Source organism: Notamacropus eugenii, chromosome 4 (assembly GCF_028372415.1).
Source record: "Notamacropus eugenii isolate mMacEug1 chromosome 4, mMacEug1.pri_v2, whole genome shotgun sequence".
NCBI classification, from domain to species: Eukaryota; Metazoa; Chordata; class Mammalia; order Diprotodontia; family Macropodidae; genus Notamacropus; species Notamacropus eugenii.
In genome coordinates, this window is record NC_092875.1 from 10,041,740 (window position 1) to 10,057,207 (window position 15,468).

The window sequence follows — 15,468 nt, forward strand, 5'->3', positions numbered from 1 at the left end:
CCGCCCCCCCAACAGGGAGAAAGAGGGGAGAAGGAAGACCAGGTATTCCAATTACGGAGGTCCCTAGAGAAGAGATGGAGACACCCGCGGGGGCGCGCGGGGCGTCTCCAGTGCCCCCTGAAGGAGACCGATGTACTAGATGTAGTCTCCATGTCCTCGAGACTAGAGGACTGGGCTGGGTCTCTCCAGAGCATGCGTAAAACCGTCACTAATCTCGGAACTACGTTTCCCAGCAGCCCTTGCCCAGAGCGGGTGGAAGGCGGGACCTTTTGCCTACGTGACTTCCGGCCTACACCATAAACCAGGCGCTTTTGTCCTCCAGCCAGTGTAGTCGCCTCGGTCCCGCTCAGGCCCCGGCTTGGCTCGGGCCGTGGGGCCTGGCTGGAGAGACCTCAGCCAAGGAACGGGCCGCGAGGTAGGACCGGCCGAGCGGCGGGGCTGCGGGGAGGGGGCGGGGCGGCTGGCGCCATGCTTCTCAACCCGCTTCTTTCCGCGTGTGCCCAGCCGAGGGGGAGCTAAGCAGTCCCGCGCAGGCGCCCCGTTCCCTTGTCGCCACGCCCTCTCCTGGAGCTGCCGCGCCATTGGATAGGGCTGGGGCGGGGCTAGAGCCATGAGCCAATCAGGCACCGCTGCCGTCGCCCCGCCTTAGCTTCCCTTGGCGGGCAACCAGCATCTATTAAGTACCTAAGGTATACCTGGCTCTGCTGCGTGGGTTCACAGTGACCACGTGCCAGAGGCGGGGCCTGACTCCAGTTCTCCCTGACTGCTGGCCACCTCTCTGCATTGCAACAGGCATGTATTAAGTGCCCACTGTGTGCTAGGCTCTGGGGACACACAAATAGCCTCTGCCCACGGGGTGGGGAGCTCACGTTCTCTGGCAGTGGTGGAGCTGGAGCATCAGGACAGGTGACCCTTGACCTGGGCCTTGCAGTAACAGAGGGATTCCATGGCGAATTCCTGAACTTGACACTCCATCTCCCACCTCCGTGCCTTTGCACACACTTTGCCCCCTTCTGGGTGTGCCCCCTTTCCTTAGCTCAGCCCTACAGGTGTGCCGCAGGTTGGCTTTCCTGGGCTCTGTCAGGTAGCCCAGCATTGACTTACCTGTGTGCATTCATTCCTGCTCGGTGCCATCTTGGCAGCCCTGGCCCAGACCGGTGCCCCCCACCCAGCAGCCGCTTGGCTCATGTTTGCTGAAATTAATGCTCCAGGGGTCCAGGAGTTCCAGTTGGCCTGCCTTCCAGCAGGCAGGTGTTGGGGGATGCCTTAGCCTTGGGTCTGGCAGCGTCGAGGCCGTGCAAGCCAAGTCAGTCCCTTATTTCTTCCGCAGCTTGGCCTTCGGAGGACTCAGCTCTTCTGCAAGAGATGGGTGCATCAAAGAGGAGGGAAACAGCCCCTGTGCTCCTGACGGCCAGCGCCCCCCAGGTAAGGGGGCGTCTCTTCTGTGAAATGCCATTTTGGAAACATCCTCAGAGTGTAGACGTGTGTCTTTATTGTATTCCATGACCCCCCAGATTGGGGCTCTCCTATCAGAAGCACATCCAGAGACCACTTAGACCAGGGACTCTTCTCCTTTTCCTCATCTTGGACCCCCCTTAACATTCTGGTGAAACCCATAGACCTCTTCTTGGAATCACGAAAGAATCTTTGTAATGTTGGAGCTGCGTGTCATCCTGAAATAAAAAGGAATCCATTGTAATCCTCTGTTTTATTTTATGTTGAAATGCAGTTATCAAAGTATTTTTAAAAACAGGGTCATGGAACTGAGGTTAAGAACTCCTGGTTTAGATTCTCATTTTGCAGGGGAGAGAAATTAGAAGCCTATCAATTAAAAAATTTTTTAAAAGGTTGGTTATGTAATAGAAATGATAATTGATTATTAATGGAGGATGGTTACTGTATCCTCTCCAATTAGAAATTCATATTTGGAATGTATAGGAGCCTCATTTAGGGATCCCCTGACTCCAAGTTCAAGGCTATTTTCCTCCCGCTATTTCTCAAAAAATGGGCAGCTAGGTGGCCCAGTAGATAAAGCGCTAGGCTTGGAACTAAGGAAGATTTATCTTCCCGAGTTCAAATCCGACCTCAGACACTTACTAGCTGTGTGACTCTGGACAGCTCACTTAACTATATTTGCCTCAGTTTTCTCAGTTTGATAATGAGCTGGAGAAGAAAATGGCAAATCTCTCCAATATCTTTGCCAAGAAAACCCCGATGGGATCATAGAGAGTCAGGCATGACTGAAGCAACTGAACCACAACAAAATTTCTCAGAAAAGGGGAGGGCCGGGTGCCATTCATCAATGAGACCTTTATTTCCACTCTTTTACCTGGTCCTTACAGTCACCTTGGGACATACATACTGCCTGTGTTTTACTGATTTTACAGGTGAGGAAGGAGGCGAAGAGGAGGGAGGAGTATTGATTCAGGGCCTGCTTAGAGCTCGGTGCTCTGTGTGGGGGGTACAAAGACAAAAGGGGAAGGGCTCCTTCCTCCAGGAGCACACGCTCCGTTGGGGGAGACAGTATGTCTGTAAAGTCATGTGCAGGATAAGCACAAGGTACCTTTTGGGAGGATGGCACTAACATTTTCTGGGATCAGAAAGGCTTTATGTGGAAGCATTGAAATGGTTTGAGGAGGGAGGGCATTCCAGGCAATGGGCACAGCCAGGGCAAAGGCATGACTGGACTTTAGAGGGCAGGAAAGGCAATTATGGGGAACAAGCTTGGAGAAGTAGTTTGGGATAGAGAAGTTGCTGTCTGTTTCTAGAGGCATTAGCAGCCAAGGGAGTCTTCTGAACCCTGTTCCTCCTGCCTCCAAATCCACACTCTCCCCAGTACTTAGGAACATGCTACCTTGGGAAGAACTTGGGCCCTGCCTCATGGTGTGTCTTCAAGTGGGCAGCTCCAGGTTGGACTCTAGTGGCCCCTTGTCTCTAAAACTGTGATGGTCAGTTCTTGCACTGTTGGTCTTACAGGGTTGTTGTGAGCAATGTCAAGTCGAATCAACAAGCATTTATTAAATGCCTACTGTGTTCCAGGCACAGGGGATACAAAGAAAGGCACAAGATAGTTTCTGCCTTTAAGGAGCTCCCAGTGTGAGGAAGGTGACAGTGAGTAAATAACCAAGTACAAATACGCTATGGGAGAATGACTTGTAAACTCGCAGCGTCTGTGCAACGCGGCATGCACAGTTAGACACACAGTAGGCTCTCTGTATCTGGCTGAACACTGTGAGCATTATCACTCCCTATGCTTCCTGGAAGTTCTTCCTCTTCTCCCCCATCCTAGAAAGGGCCTTGGGTACCCCCCGACATGTTTGGTGTTTCAGGAATCCGTGACATTCGGGGATGTGGCCGTGGATTTCACCTGGGAAGAGTGGGGTCACCTGGGCCCCTCTCAGAAGAAACTGTACCGTGAGGTGATGCTGGAGAACTACAGGAATCTTGTCTGTCTGGGTGAGGACTGCTGTTCTACCCCCCAACCCCTGTCACCCTCTTTGAGGGTATTTGCTTCTTTCCTTTGTAATCCTGGGATTCCCTGGAGTGCTTAGTGGTTGTGGTTTGGCCTGAAGGCAACAGAGATCTCTAATCCCCTTGTAGCCAAAGGACTGGGTACTTTCCCCTGTGCCTTGGGTTGTATCACTCCTTATTCTCTGCCCCCTCAGGCCAAAGATTCCCCCCTAAAGCTCCTCCCTGTGTAGATGTCTAAAGCCTTGCCGGGTTCCCAACCTCTTCACAGGGCCTGGGTTTTGGGAACTCCTTTCTTTTCTGACTTCAGATTGACCCTGGGACCCCTTTCCCCAAACTTTCGAGGAAACAGTCTGTTTGTCTGGGCCTTCCTGATGTGTCCCCCTTTCCCCAAGGAAAGAGGGGATTAGCACTGAATTCTGATCCCAGCGTTTTTCCTTTTCCATTGCGCAGGCCTTGCCTTTTCCAAACCACACCTGATCTCTCAACTGGAGCAAGGGGAAGCACCCTGGATGCCAGGGGAAGAGAGCCAAAGGGTGGTCTGTGCAGGTGAGCAAGTGGATTGTACTGAGCCAGTCTCTCACCTGAGAATGATGCCACAGCAGGCCCGAGACAAAGTGTCACTAGTCAGGAAGCCGTACAATTAACTAGTTTCATTATGAGGAACAGATTGCAAATTGGGGCTTCCCCTGATCAGAGTTACACCCTGCTGAAGTGAAGACAGAAATTATATACATAAATCACAAGTTGGAAGGGAAGGAGGAAAGTGGGTTACAAACAGTGATTCCCAGCTAGGACAAACCCACAAATGGAAGGCAGACAGTTCTGGAATCCTGTGGGAGCAGGGGTCAGAGTGGGTCACAGGGCCAGAGTTCTGTGACAGGAACGGGTTCTACAGTCTTCAATTCGCTTCACTTCGGGTAGGCGGGCATGAAGATGCCACTGATTGGGAGCCTTGTCAAGGTTTGACTGATCAGTCCAGGCTGCATTGTGAGTGACTCACACGCGGGAAAACGCGATTCTGCAAAGTCTAATCTATTAGTACGTTCATTACACACATCATGTTGATTATTATAAAAATCGGAATTCCTTCCACAAGACCATTTGGAGAAGTCATTATGATCAACATTGCAGCTGGATTTGGGGGCCACCCTCTTAAATGCTGGCTTCCTCAGCACCCCGAGGGCCTGGGCTTCTCCTCCGCAAATGGCTATCCTGAGTTTTCTCCCTCCAGTCTCAGGAAGAAGAGCCCAGCTTGAGGGATTGGTCTCGTTGGGGCAGTGCTGTTTATGGAGTCTGTCAGATGACTTGGGTTGGACTCTTTAAGCGGCTCTGCTGCTTATTACCTCAGTGACCTTGGGCAAGTCACTTCTGTGGGCCTCAGTTTCATCATCTGTAGAATAAGGGAGTTGGACTTCATGAACTTCAAGATTTCTTCCACAACGCTCTCGGTGATTCTGAGACCCCTCTCTTGCCCATTCTCTCATTTTTTGTGACTAATTTTCAATTTAATATTAGAAATGAATACAATTGAGTAAACTTTTCATTCATTTATGTTTAATGAGCTAACCTCTGAGTCATTCTTAGTCAGGATTCTTTGACTTTTCCCCTTATGTGATCCCAACTCAGCATATGCCCTGCTCTGGTTGGTTGGTGTTATTTTGGAAATACGTTTTCAGACTTCATTCTGTTCCTCACAACTAACTAGCTAAATTGCATTCTGGTATTCACAGTCGATTTGATCATTCTATTGCTGTACCCTTAGGTTGCTTCCAATTCTTTAAAATTAGAAATAATCCTGGTCTTTTTACAACTCTCCAAGTATGTAACAACCAACTAACAAGCCTTTTTAAAATGCCTGTTATGTCAGTCACTGTACTAGGTACAAGGAATACCCTGATCCCTGGTAACAGAGGATAAGGGCAATTAGGTGGTGTGGTAGATAGAGTGCTGGATCTGGAGTCAGGAAGACTAGTCTTCCTAGGTTAGACACTTATTGGCTGTGTGACTCTGGGCAAGTCACTTCACCCTGCTTGCCTCCATCTCCTCTTCTATAAAATGAGCTGGAGAAGAAAATGACAAATCACTCCAGAATCTTTACCAAGAAAATCCCAAACGGGGTCATGAAGAGTTGGACATGACTGAAAATCGACTAACAACCACAGAATTGTAAAGACTAAGTTGTATAGACAGTACTAAGAGGGGAGACGATGCACATAAATATGAATGTATACAAAATAATTATCAGTTAACTAGGCATGGAGGAAGCATTGGCAGCTGAGTGGGATGAGGTTCAGGGAAGGCTTCACATAGACCTTCTGGGGGCATTTGATGAGAGCTTCGAAGGAAGGTAGGAATTCTTATAGGCAAAGGTGAGGTGGGAGACCAGCAAAGGCACCAGAGAGGCAGGAGAGCTATCGTTTGCAATGACAGTTAAGGAAGCCTTTCTGCTCCATCTTTGCTGGTTTGATGGGCATGGGGAGGTCTCCTTTTCATTGACATTTCTGATTATTAGAGTGTTGGAACAGTTTTTCAGGTGGTTATTGACAGCTTGTGCTTCTGAGAGATACCTATACACATTCTTTGATGATTTATCATGTCTTATGGGAATAGTCAGTGTTAGAGGGGCTTCAGAAAGAAGGGCATACTAATTCACCATTGACAGAGGTGTGAATTGATCTAACCTTTCTGGAAAGCAAGGTGCCATTATGCTAAAAAGTGACTAAAATGTCCATTCTGTTTGACTCAAAGATCTCACTACCAGGCACATACTTCCAAGGTTAAAGACAAAAAAAATTTATGTATATACTTACATACTCGAGCAGCACTTTTTTGTGATAGCAAGGAACTGGAAACAGTCCCTTCTTATCAGTCAGTAAAAGGCTATACAAGTTATAGAACTTGAAAATACTAGACTGTTACTATGCTGTAAAACAAGGACTGAGAAGAATTCAGAGAAACATGGGAAAACATGAACTGATGCAGTGTGAAGGCAGCAGTTGTAGGAACGCACTATAGCTTTTATGTTCACAGTGACTACTACTTGAATGTTGTTGATAGTCTTAGAGAAAACAAGATAACATTAAGTGTGATGGGGGGGGCCAGAGTGATTTATATTTTTCTTTTTATTTTCTCAGATTGGAAGAGTAAATCCTCAAATAAGAAGTCAGACCCCAACACAGAAATTTCTGTGGAAGCATCATCCCAGGAAAAACTCATAAGTAATCATACTTATGTCTTCAATTTGAGAGAAACCTTAGGATATAGTACCAGGTTAGAGAGACAGCAGAAGAGAAGGGAGAAACGTTATGAACGTGGCAAGACCCTCAGTTGGAGCACACAGTGTATTCAATGTCAGAGAACTCATGTTGAAAAGAAACTTTATGAATGTAATGACTGTGGAAAGACCTTCTGCCAGAGCAGTGATTTCATTCGACACCAGAGAATTCATACTGGAGAGAAACCTTATGAATGTAACGAATGTGGGAAGGCCTTCCACAGGAAGACAGGCCTTACTGAACATCAGAAAACTCATACTGGAGAGAAGCCTTACAAATGTGATGAATGTGGGAAAGCTTTTTACAGGAGCACACACCTTACTCGGCACCAGAGAATTCATACTGGATTGAAGCCTTTTGAATGTAATGAATGTGGAAAGGCCTTCCATTGGAGGACAGGCCTTAGTGAACATCAGAAAATTCATACTGGAGAGAAGCCTTATGAATGTAAGGAATGTGGGAAAGCATTCTGCCAAAGTACACACCTTACTCGACATCAGAGAATTCATACTGGAGAAAAACCTTATGAATGTAAGGAATGTGGGAAGGCATTCTGCCAGAACACACAACTTACTCAACATCAAAGAATTCATACTGGAGAGAAACCTTACATATGCCATGAATGTGGGAAGGCCTTCCATTGGAACATACAACTTACTCAACATCTGAGAATTCATACTGGAGAAAAACCTTACAGATGTAATGAATGTGGGAAGGCCTTTTGCAAAAACAGAGAATTTATTCGACACCAGAGAATTCACACTGGAGAGAAACCTTTTGAATGCAATGAATGTGGGAAGGCTTTCCGCCAGAGCATACACCTAACTGAACATCAGAGGATTCATTCTGGAGAAAAACCTTATGAATGTCATGAATGTGGGAAAGCCTTTCATTGGAGGATAGGACTTACTCAGCATCAGAGAGTTCATACAGGAGAGAAACCTTATAAATGTAATAAATGTGGGAAGACCTTCCGCTGGAGCACACAACTTGCTAAACACCAGACAGATCATATTTGAGAGAATTTTATGGATGTAATTAATGTGGAAAACTCTTCTGCCAGAAACATGAGAAAATTTGTATTGAAGAGAAGCAGCTGTTTTAGAATCACCAAAGTTTAGAGTTGGAAGGGGCCTTGGTAGCTTTCTAGTCTAACCCACATGTGAAAAAGGATGAGTTATCCCTCTGTAACATAATCAACAAGCAGTCATCCAACAAGAGTTCTCATGTGGGGATACCCACAAACTTCCAAATCAGCCCCTTCTCTAATTGTTAGGAAGTCTTTCCCTGATATCCCACCCAAATTTGCTTCCCCCCACCAAATTCTAGCAATCTCTCTTCATTTCAGCCCTTCTGGGATCGAGAAAAACAAGGCTAATTTTTGGTCTGTATGTCAGCCCTTCAGAAAACTTGAAGATAGCTGTCATGTCCTCCCAAGAAATATTGTCTTCTCTAGGCTAAAAATCCCCAGTCCTTTAAACCAGTCATTATGTAGCATGAACACAAAGTGCTTCACCTTCCTGGTGCCCTCTCAAATGCTCAACTTTATCCTTCCTAAATTGTAGTGCTGTCGTTGCACACAATTGTCCAGGTGAGTGAGGTTTGGCCATGGAGCAGTTTGGAGGAATTCTTGCCTTCTTATCTTTCAATCAGTGCTTGTCTTAGCAGTTCAGAGGAATTCTCGCCTTCTTACCTTTCAGTCAGTGCTTGTCTTAATGTAGTCCAAGGTCAGATGAGTTTTTAGGAGGCAACACTGCATCATTTGATGTATAGGGAGAAACCACTGAAACTTCCAGATCCTTTCCAGACAAACTTCTATCTCTCAATCTCCCCTCCATGTCGGACTAAAGAAGCTGACATTTTGAATTGAAGTTGAAGACAAAATTTACAATAACTGGACTTTATTCGGGGAGGTTAGCTATCCTTCCCAGCTTTGTATCTACCTATGAGTACATTTTCTTTCTTCTGATAGAAGAGAAGCTCTATGAGGGCAGGAATTGTTTTTATCTTTATACCCTTTAGCACCTAGTATGGCTTATATATGCTTTATAAATGCCTTTGGATTGTATCATCTGTAAATTTGCCAAGCATATGATCTATACTTTTATACAAGTCACTGATAAAAAAAAAAATACTAAACTGCAAAGGGCCAAGCACCTATTTCTGGGGCATTCCACTGGGAACCTCTTACCACACTGACATTGAGCCAATAATGACTACTCTTTGGGTCTGGCTATCTAACCAGTTTCAAATGCATATAATTGTACTGTCCTCTAATTTACATCCTCATCCTGGTTTATCCTGTCTGCCAAGAGTTTTACCAGGGTGTGGGAAAATGGGATACACCAGAGAAAAGGAGAGAGAAAGTGTAGGAGAACTTACCTCACCTGATTAGACTGCCCAAGTAGAAATCTATATACACAAGGAAAGGGTGGAAGGAGATCACTGGGATCTCATTCTCATCTGAATGGGCCAAAGGACAGTTGAACACACACATATGCTACTGGACTTCGATGACTCTTGAAGAGTGAAGCTGAGGACTCTACCCAACTCTATTTCACTTAAATCCAATTCGTTTGGAAGTCAAGATATCACCCATCATCTGCTATTTTAACCCAGCATTGTAATGTCATTAGTCTTCTTTGAAAATGAAGGATGAACAACATATACATATCAAGGGTGGGGGTAGAAATAACATTTGAATCAACAAAGAGGAAAGGGGGAATAAGAGGAAGCTTAGCTTCAGAGAGGGGTTAGTTATAAGCAAAATAAACCTTAAACTTGGAGTGGGGAATAGTGGAGAGGTTTAAAAGGGAAGAAAGGCTGAGAGCCAGTGCTTCTGCTCTGGATGAGAGAAAGAAGAGGGGCAAGGAAACCGCAAACCCTCCCAAAGGAGATACTTTAAAGTGCTTAGTACTAGGGTTCCTAGAATATAACAAGTACTTTCATAAAAGTTTGTTTTCCTTCGTCCCTTCCTTCCTGTGCTTATATTCTAATGGGGACAGGGAACACAACACATAAAAGGGAGCTGGGAAAGAGATGGGATAGACCAGATAGATAGATCTGGTAATCATAAAGAGATAATAATTGAACCCTGGAATCTGGTTAGATCACCAAATGAGAAAATATAAAGAGAAAAGGCCCAGAGCCTTGGGGACACCCACACAGTGGGTATGACATGGATGAAGAACTAGCCAAGGAAACTAAGGAATGGCCAGGCAGGAAGTGAATAAAAAGAAGAGTTACAGAACCCCAAGAGAGGTCATGTCTGACACTTTGTGACCCCATTTGGGGTTTTCTTGGCAGAAATCCTGGAGCGGTTTGCCATTTCCTTCTCCAGCTCATCTTACAGATGAGGAAACTGAGACAATCAGGATTAAGTGACTTGCCCAGGGTTGCATAGCTGGTGTCTGAAGTCATATTTGAACTCAGGTCTTCCTGACTCCAGGTGCACTGTTCTATCTGGACCACCTAGCTGCCCCAGAGAAGGCAACAGATGGGGTCAAAGGCTGCAGAGAGATCAAGAAGGGTGAGGATTGAGAAAAGGCCATTTGATTCGACAATAATTGTTACCTTTGTAGAGAAGGGTTTCATTTGAGTGAAGAGGTGAGAAGCCCATGGGAGCTTAGAGGTGACAGGAAAGGAAGGACAGGCATAGATTATAGATCTCGCTTTCAAAGAGCTTGACAGAAGAGAAGAGAAAATATAGGACCATAGGTAGCAAGGAAATTTGGATCAGGTGAAGGATTCCTTTGTTTGGGGGAGACCTGAGTATAATTGTAAGCAGCAGGGAGAAGGCCACCCCCTTTGGGTTTCTATTTATATTAATCACCTGATGCCTTCTAGTTCTTTGAGAGGAGGCAATACAATAGCCCATTCTTTCCCTACCTGGTTCCAGTCAAGATAGGAATTCTTCCAATGAAATCAATCAAGGATGAGAGTTCAAGAAAAAAAACAGACTGACCAGGACATCAATGGAAAACAAAAAATGCTATTATTCTACATCATTCTCTTTCTTCTTGGTAGCCTAGGAATCACTGATGGTGTGGAATTGTGGGGTTGAGGAGAAATGTGGACTGGATTGGGAGAGATGGCATTATGTTCATTTAATGGAGTTTAACTTTTCTCATTCCAAACCAAGTCTTTCCACTTGCACACAGGAGGTTGTGACATGAACAAAGGTGGATTTAGTCCCTGCACAATTCTTGGCAAGATAGCCAGTGACTGGGGAAGTGGCGACTTAGTTTGACTGAAAGAAGTAGCTGGGGCTTCTGTAATTCTTCATCTTGACTTCACTTCCCATTGTCTTCCCAAACACCTGATACCAGTGATCCTATTTTTTTCTGTTACTTTCTGGCCTACAACCAGAGTGATCACCTTTACCTGTCCCTTCTCCACTTCCACAAGGAATCAGCCTCTTGGCTTTGCTCACACCCTTCCTTTACTACAAGTTGAGTAGAAATGAACATAGATACGTTTATCTGATTGTCTAAAAAGACATTGATGAGAGCAATCTGGTATTTCTGAGCCAGCCCTGACTGCTAGTTGACTTGGTGACTTTCAGGTCTAAAACCACACCTCCAGGTAGCCCCACCTTGGGCTATTTCCCGATGAATTTTGGGTAAAATACCTGTGCAGTAGATGCCAAAAGTGCATGTTCCTTTAAGAACTGACCACTCCTTAACCACACCCTAATCCCACCCCAAAACACCTAGTTAGCATATTTGGCACATGCTTCACTATAGAGTATCCTATATAAACTTTACCTGTATCCCTCAAAGGTTGCAGGTTCCCTAAGAACTCTTGCCCTCTGAAAAGTATAATTAATCTCTACCTTGACCTCAACAATGCTTGAATCCATGAATTCCTTCCAGGCTGCCTGCCCCTGCTACCACGGTCTTTGTGGGGGGTCTCACTACCCCCCTTCTAGCCTTCATCATTGCCGAATAACAATATCCAGAACTCCATTTGGGGGGTAATGGTAAAATTCATGTATAATGGCTGAATTAGTCCTAACACATACATGATTTACTTAGATATAGAGGCCACATGGATTTAGCATCAAAAGATGTGGGTTTAAATCCCATCTTCAGTTTTTACCTGTGTAATCTTGGGCAGGTCATTAAATTTGTCTAGTCTTCAATTTTCTCATGGAAAAATTGATTCCTAAGGTTCTTTTCAGATATAAATCTTTTCTAATTGTCGTTTTAATGACAAAAGTAAACATGGAAAGTCTTATATGAAGTCACATTGAGTGAAAAAAGCACCTGAAGATATATGTCCTTAATCTTAGGGCCTTCCCTCTATTGATTAACCCCATTTGATCCTGTCAACACCTTGTTTTTATACAGTTGGGTGCATGTAGTTTCCCTCATCAGACAGTGAGCTCCTAGGGCAGGGCCAGGTTTTTTCATTTCTTTGTATCCTCAGAGCACAGCACAGTGCCTGCTACACAGTAGGCACCTCATAAAAAAAATTCTTTATTCTTGAATCCAGTAACATAATTCTGAAAAATATACAAAAGAGAAAGAGCCAATGGGCATGAACCAAAAGGCACCATTATAAAAAAAATGCTCTGTTGTGAAAGGGAAATTACTTTTATCTTTTAATTAAAGTGAGTCAACACCCCTGAGAGCACTGAGTTTGCTTGCTTTTAATTATTTTTGCCAATTTGAGGGGCTTAAGGTGACATTTTTGATTAACAATGAATCTGAGCACTAGTAATGATTTTTCAGTTAATAATAACTATAATATTATTATTAAAGATTGAAATAATATGTGAAGAACACTGTGTAAATCTTCAAGTACTTAAATGTTAGTTATTATTGTTTTAATTTTCTTTTTTGAAAATTGTAGAAGTAGCATCTAAAGCACTGTAAAATATATAAGGAAATGGTAAAAATGTATAGCTAAAGCCCAGACCACCATGATTAAAAGATATCAACAAATTTCAGAAATCAGTTGAAAAACTGCTCAGACTTCACCATTATTCAGAGAGAGATGTGAAATAAAAGAATTCAGGCATTACTTGACGCCCTAACCAATTGGCAACGATAATGAAAAGCAACCAAACACAATGTGGTCAACAGTGTTGAGAAACGGTCAAACTCATTCATTGTTGGTAGACTTGCAAACTTCTCAGACCTCTGTGGAAAGTATTCAGCAGTGAGCCCTGACTCAGTAATTCCATCATATATCTTAAAACTTTGGATATATGCTCTTTGCCTCCAAACCTTCTTTCCACTATACCAAGTTAGAACTCTTAATTTCCTCATTATAAAGTGGAGATAATGATACTTATAATATTGGTTACCGTGAAGCTCCAAAGAGCTAATGCATATAAATTGCTGTATGACCACTAAAGGGCTGTATAAACACCATCTATTATTACTTAGTTTATGTTTTATAGATCTTTGTTCTTGTTCTTGGAGGGTAAAGATTAAATAGATTCATTTTATGAACAAACCCAATTCAAATACCTAAAAAAATTTCTTAAAGAAAAGATACATCCTATGAGTGTTTCAAAAAAACAAAAGAGTTCTTTAAACAAAACTTTTCGTAGCATTATTATTTCTTATTGGAAAAAGCTGGAAGAAATCTAAAATGTCCAAGAGAGGAGGGGCTCCATTATTGTGCATTCCTGTCCTGAAGTACAACAATCTAAGTGGGCTAAGGATGAGGGCTACAGAGCAATCCAGAAAGGTCTCTATGAAAAGTGCAACGTGAGGAAAGTCAAGCTGGGAAGGCGGCTAATGAGACATGAGGCTAACGAGGCTGCAACAAGAAAACTAAGTGATGATGAAGGGACCAAGGATCCTGCGGGAGACTTGGAAAGGGATGGAAATTGAGGCACAGTACCTTATGGATTCAAATGAACTTTTGTCATGTCAGTAGCGGCAAGGTAAGTTTCCTAAACTGTATCATACAGAACATGGCCTTGATAGTGAATGACGAAATAAGAGTATGAACAAACGGCCACTGGGGGTTCTGCCGAAGATGGGCTGCTGAGGGCTATGTGCCAAAAAGAGTTCCCCTTCGTTGCCTTTTATTCTGAGACCAGACAATCTAAGAGTGAAGGGATGGGGACAAAATGTCTGCAGGATCTCACACCAGTAGCCTCAGCTGTCTTCATGGGCCCAGGCAGCTCTGGGGAGATCTCCCCTGAATGACCAGCAGTTGTGCTTCCCTGACTTTCCTGCCCTCCCCTGCACAGCTTGTACTCCTTGCTAGTCTCTTTTCTCTCTCATGGGGGACAAGTGGGTAATCTAGGAAGGCCTGAGCAGGGCACAGAGGAGCTCAGGACAGGTGTTCCTAGGAATCGAGGGGAAACAAGATCTTCCATGTCTTTGGATATTGGCTCAGGGGACAATCCTTGACCTGAGGGAATGGAGGTTGGAGGAGGCACAATCACAAGGGCCACACAATCAAACTGGCACTTTTTAGTCACACCAACCAATGTTGGTAAGAAGAAGCAGCACCCTGTCAGCAGACCACCTAAGGATTATCAGTCTCTTCCATCCACTGCTCTTACAACTGCCGCTCTAGAGCAGCATTTAGGAAGGAAGGAAGGAGCAAGAAGCCTCCCATGAGCAGGTTCTTAGGGCCAGGGGAGCTCTCCTGACCTAGCCACACCAGGCTCCCATGATTCTCCAGCATCATATCCCTGTACAGTTCCCCCTGAGAAGGGCCCTGGTGCCCCCACTCCTCTGGAGGGAAATTCACAGCCACATTCTTATCACCAGTGAGTCCTGGAGCAACAGACCTTTAATAAGGACACACAAAGACCGATTGCTATCAAAAGTGAGGTGACCAGGCACTGTACTAAGTGGCTCTTAAAACCATATCAGATAAAGGTGGCTCATATAGTTAATGTGCCTTGGGGATCCCAGAGTCCTTTCCTCATCACACCCATGAGGTGATCCTGGAAGCACTCATTAATCTAATTGGAGGGGGTTGGAGGCCAGCCTGTGGCTTTGCATTTCCAAATCCAAGCAACAGCCTATGAAGATTAGTTCACCCTACATGTTCCCTAGCCTCAGACCTTGGCACATCCTAAACATGTTTCCGGTATTACTGAATCCATTCTCTTTAAAGCTATAAAAATGGAAAGGTCTGCCATAGAGAATGGGAACAGTGCTCAAACTTTCTCCTCTTTAAACCAGTGAAATGGTTTAGCTTATGTGACTCATTCTGGTCTTTTACACCTATGTGACCATGTAAGATATTTCAGGATGGTACAAGTCAGTTTTTTGCTTTTTCCTGATTTTTTCTGACAATTCTGTCTGCTTTGTTTTTGTGACTTGTGTCTCTGAGAAAAGTATTTTTACATCTCCTTTTGCAAGATGCCCCATTGTTTCTAATATGTCATCTTTTTAGTGAATCATCCTTTTTGTAAGTGTAAATGGTTTTACAATTATGAAACCTAAAAATAAATAGATAATTATTCTTATTTCCTCTTATGAATCATTGTAGTGTTCTCCAGTTTGTGCAGAATTAAAATGAAAACAAGAGTCTCTCCTTTCAGGTCTAGCTCATCAGAAAGCATCTGTGAACAGACATACATACACATAGGTACATACATGCACAGGAATCGAATATTCACATTAACATAAGGCTGCTTGTGAATCTTTCTGCCTCCCCTTGCTCACCAAGGGAATGGGAACTGACTGGCATTATTTCCAAGTGGACTGGAGGAGACTGATACAGAAAGTATTCAATTTTT

General features: G+C 44.2%; 1 protein-coding gene across 1 annotated transcript; it reads left to right on the forward strand.

Moving 5' to 3' along the window:
* Positions 1-271: 271 nt before the first annotated feature.
* Positions 272-8,892, forward strand: LOC140498941 (uncharacterized). The gene is made up of 5 exons (XM_072599744.1): positions 272-415; positions 1,331-1,425; positions 3,330-3,456; positions 3,922-4,017; positions 6,606-8,892. The coding sequence occupies exons 2-5, from the start codon at positions 1,366-1,368 to the stop codon at positions 7,763-7,765; spliced, it is 1,443 nt and encodes a 480-aa protein (XP_072455845.1). The 5' UTR covers positions 272-415; positions 1,331-1,365; the 3' UTR covers positions 7,766-8,892.
* Positions 8,893-15,468: the final 6,576 nt, after the last annotated feature.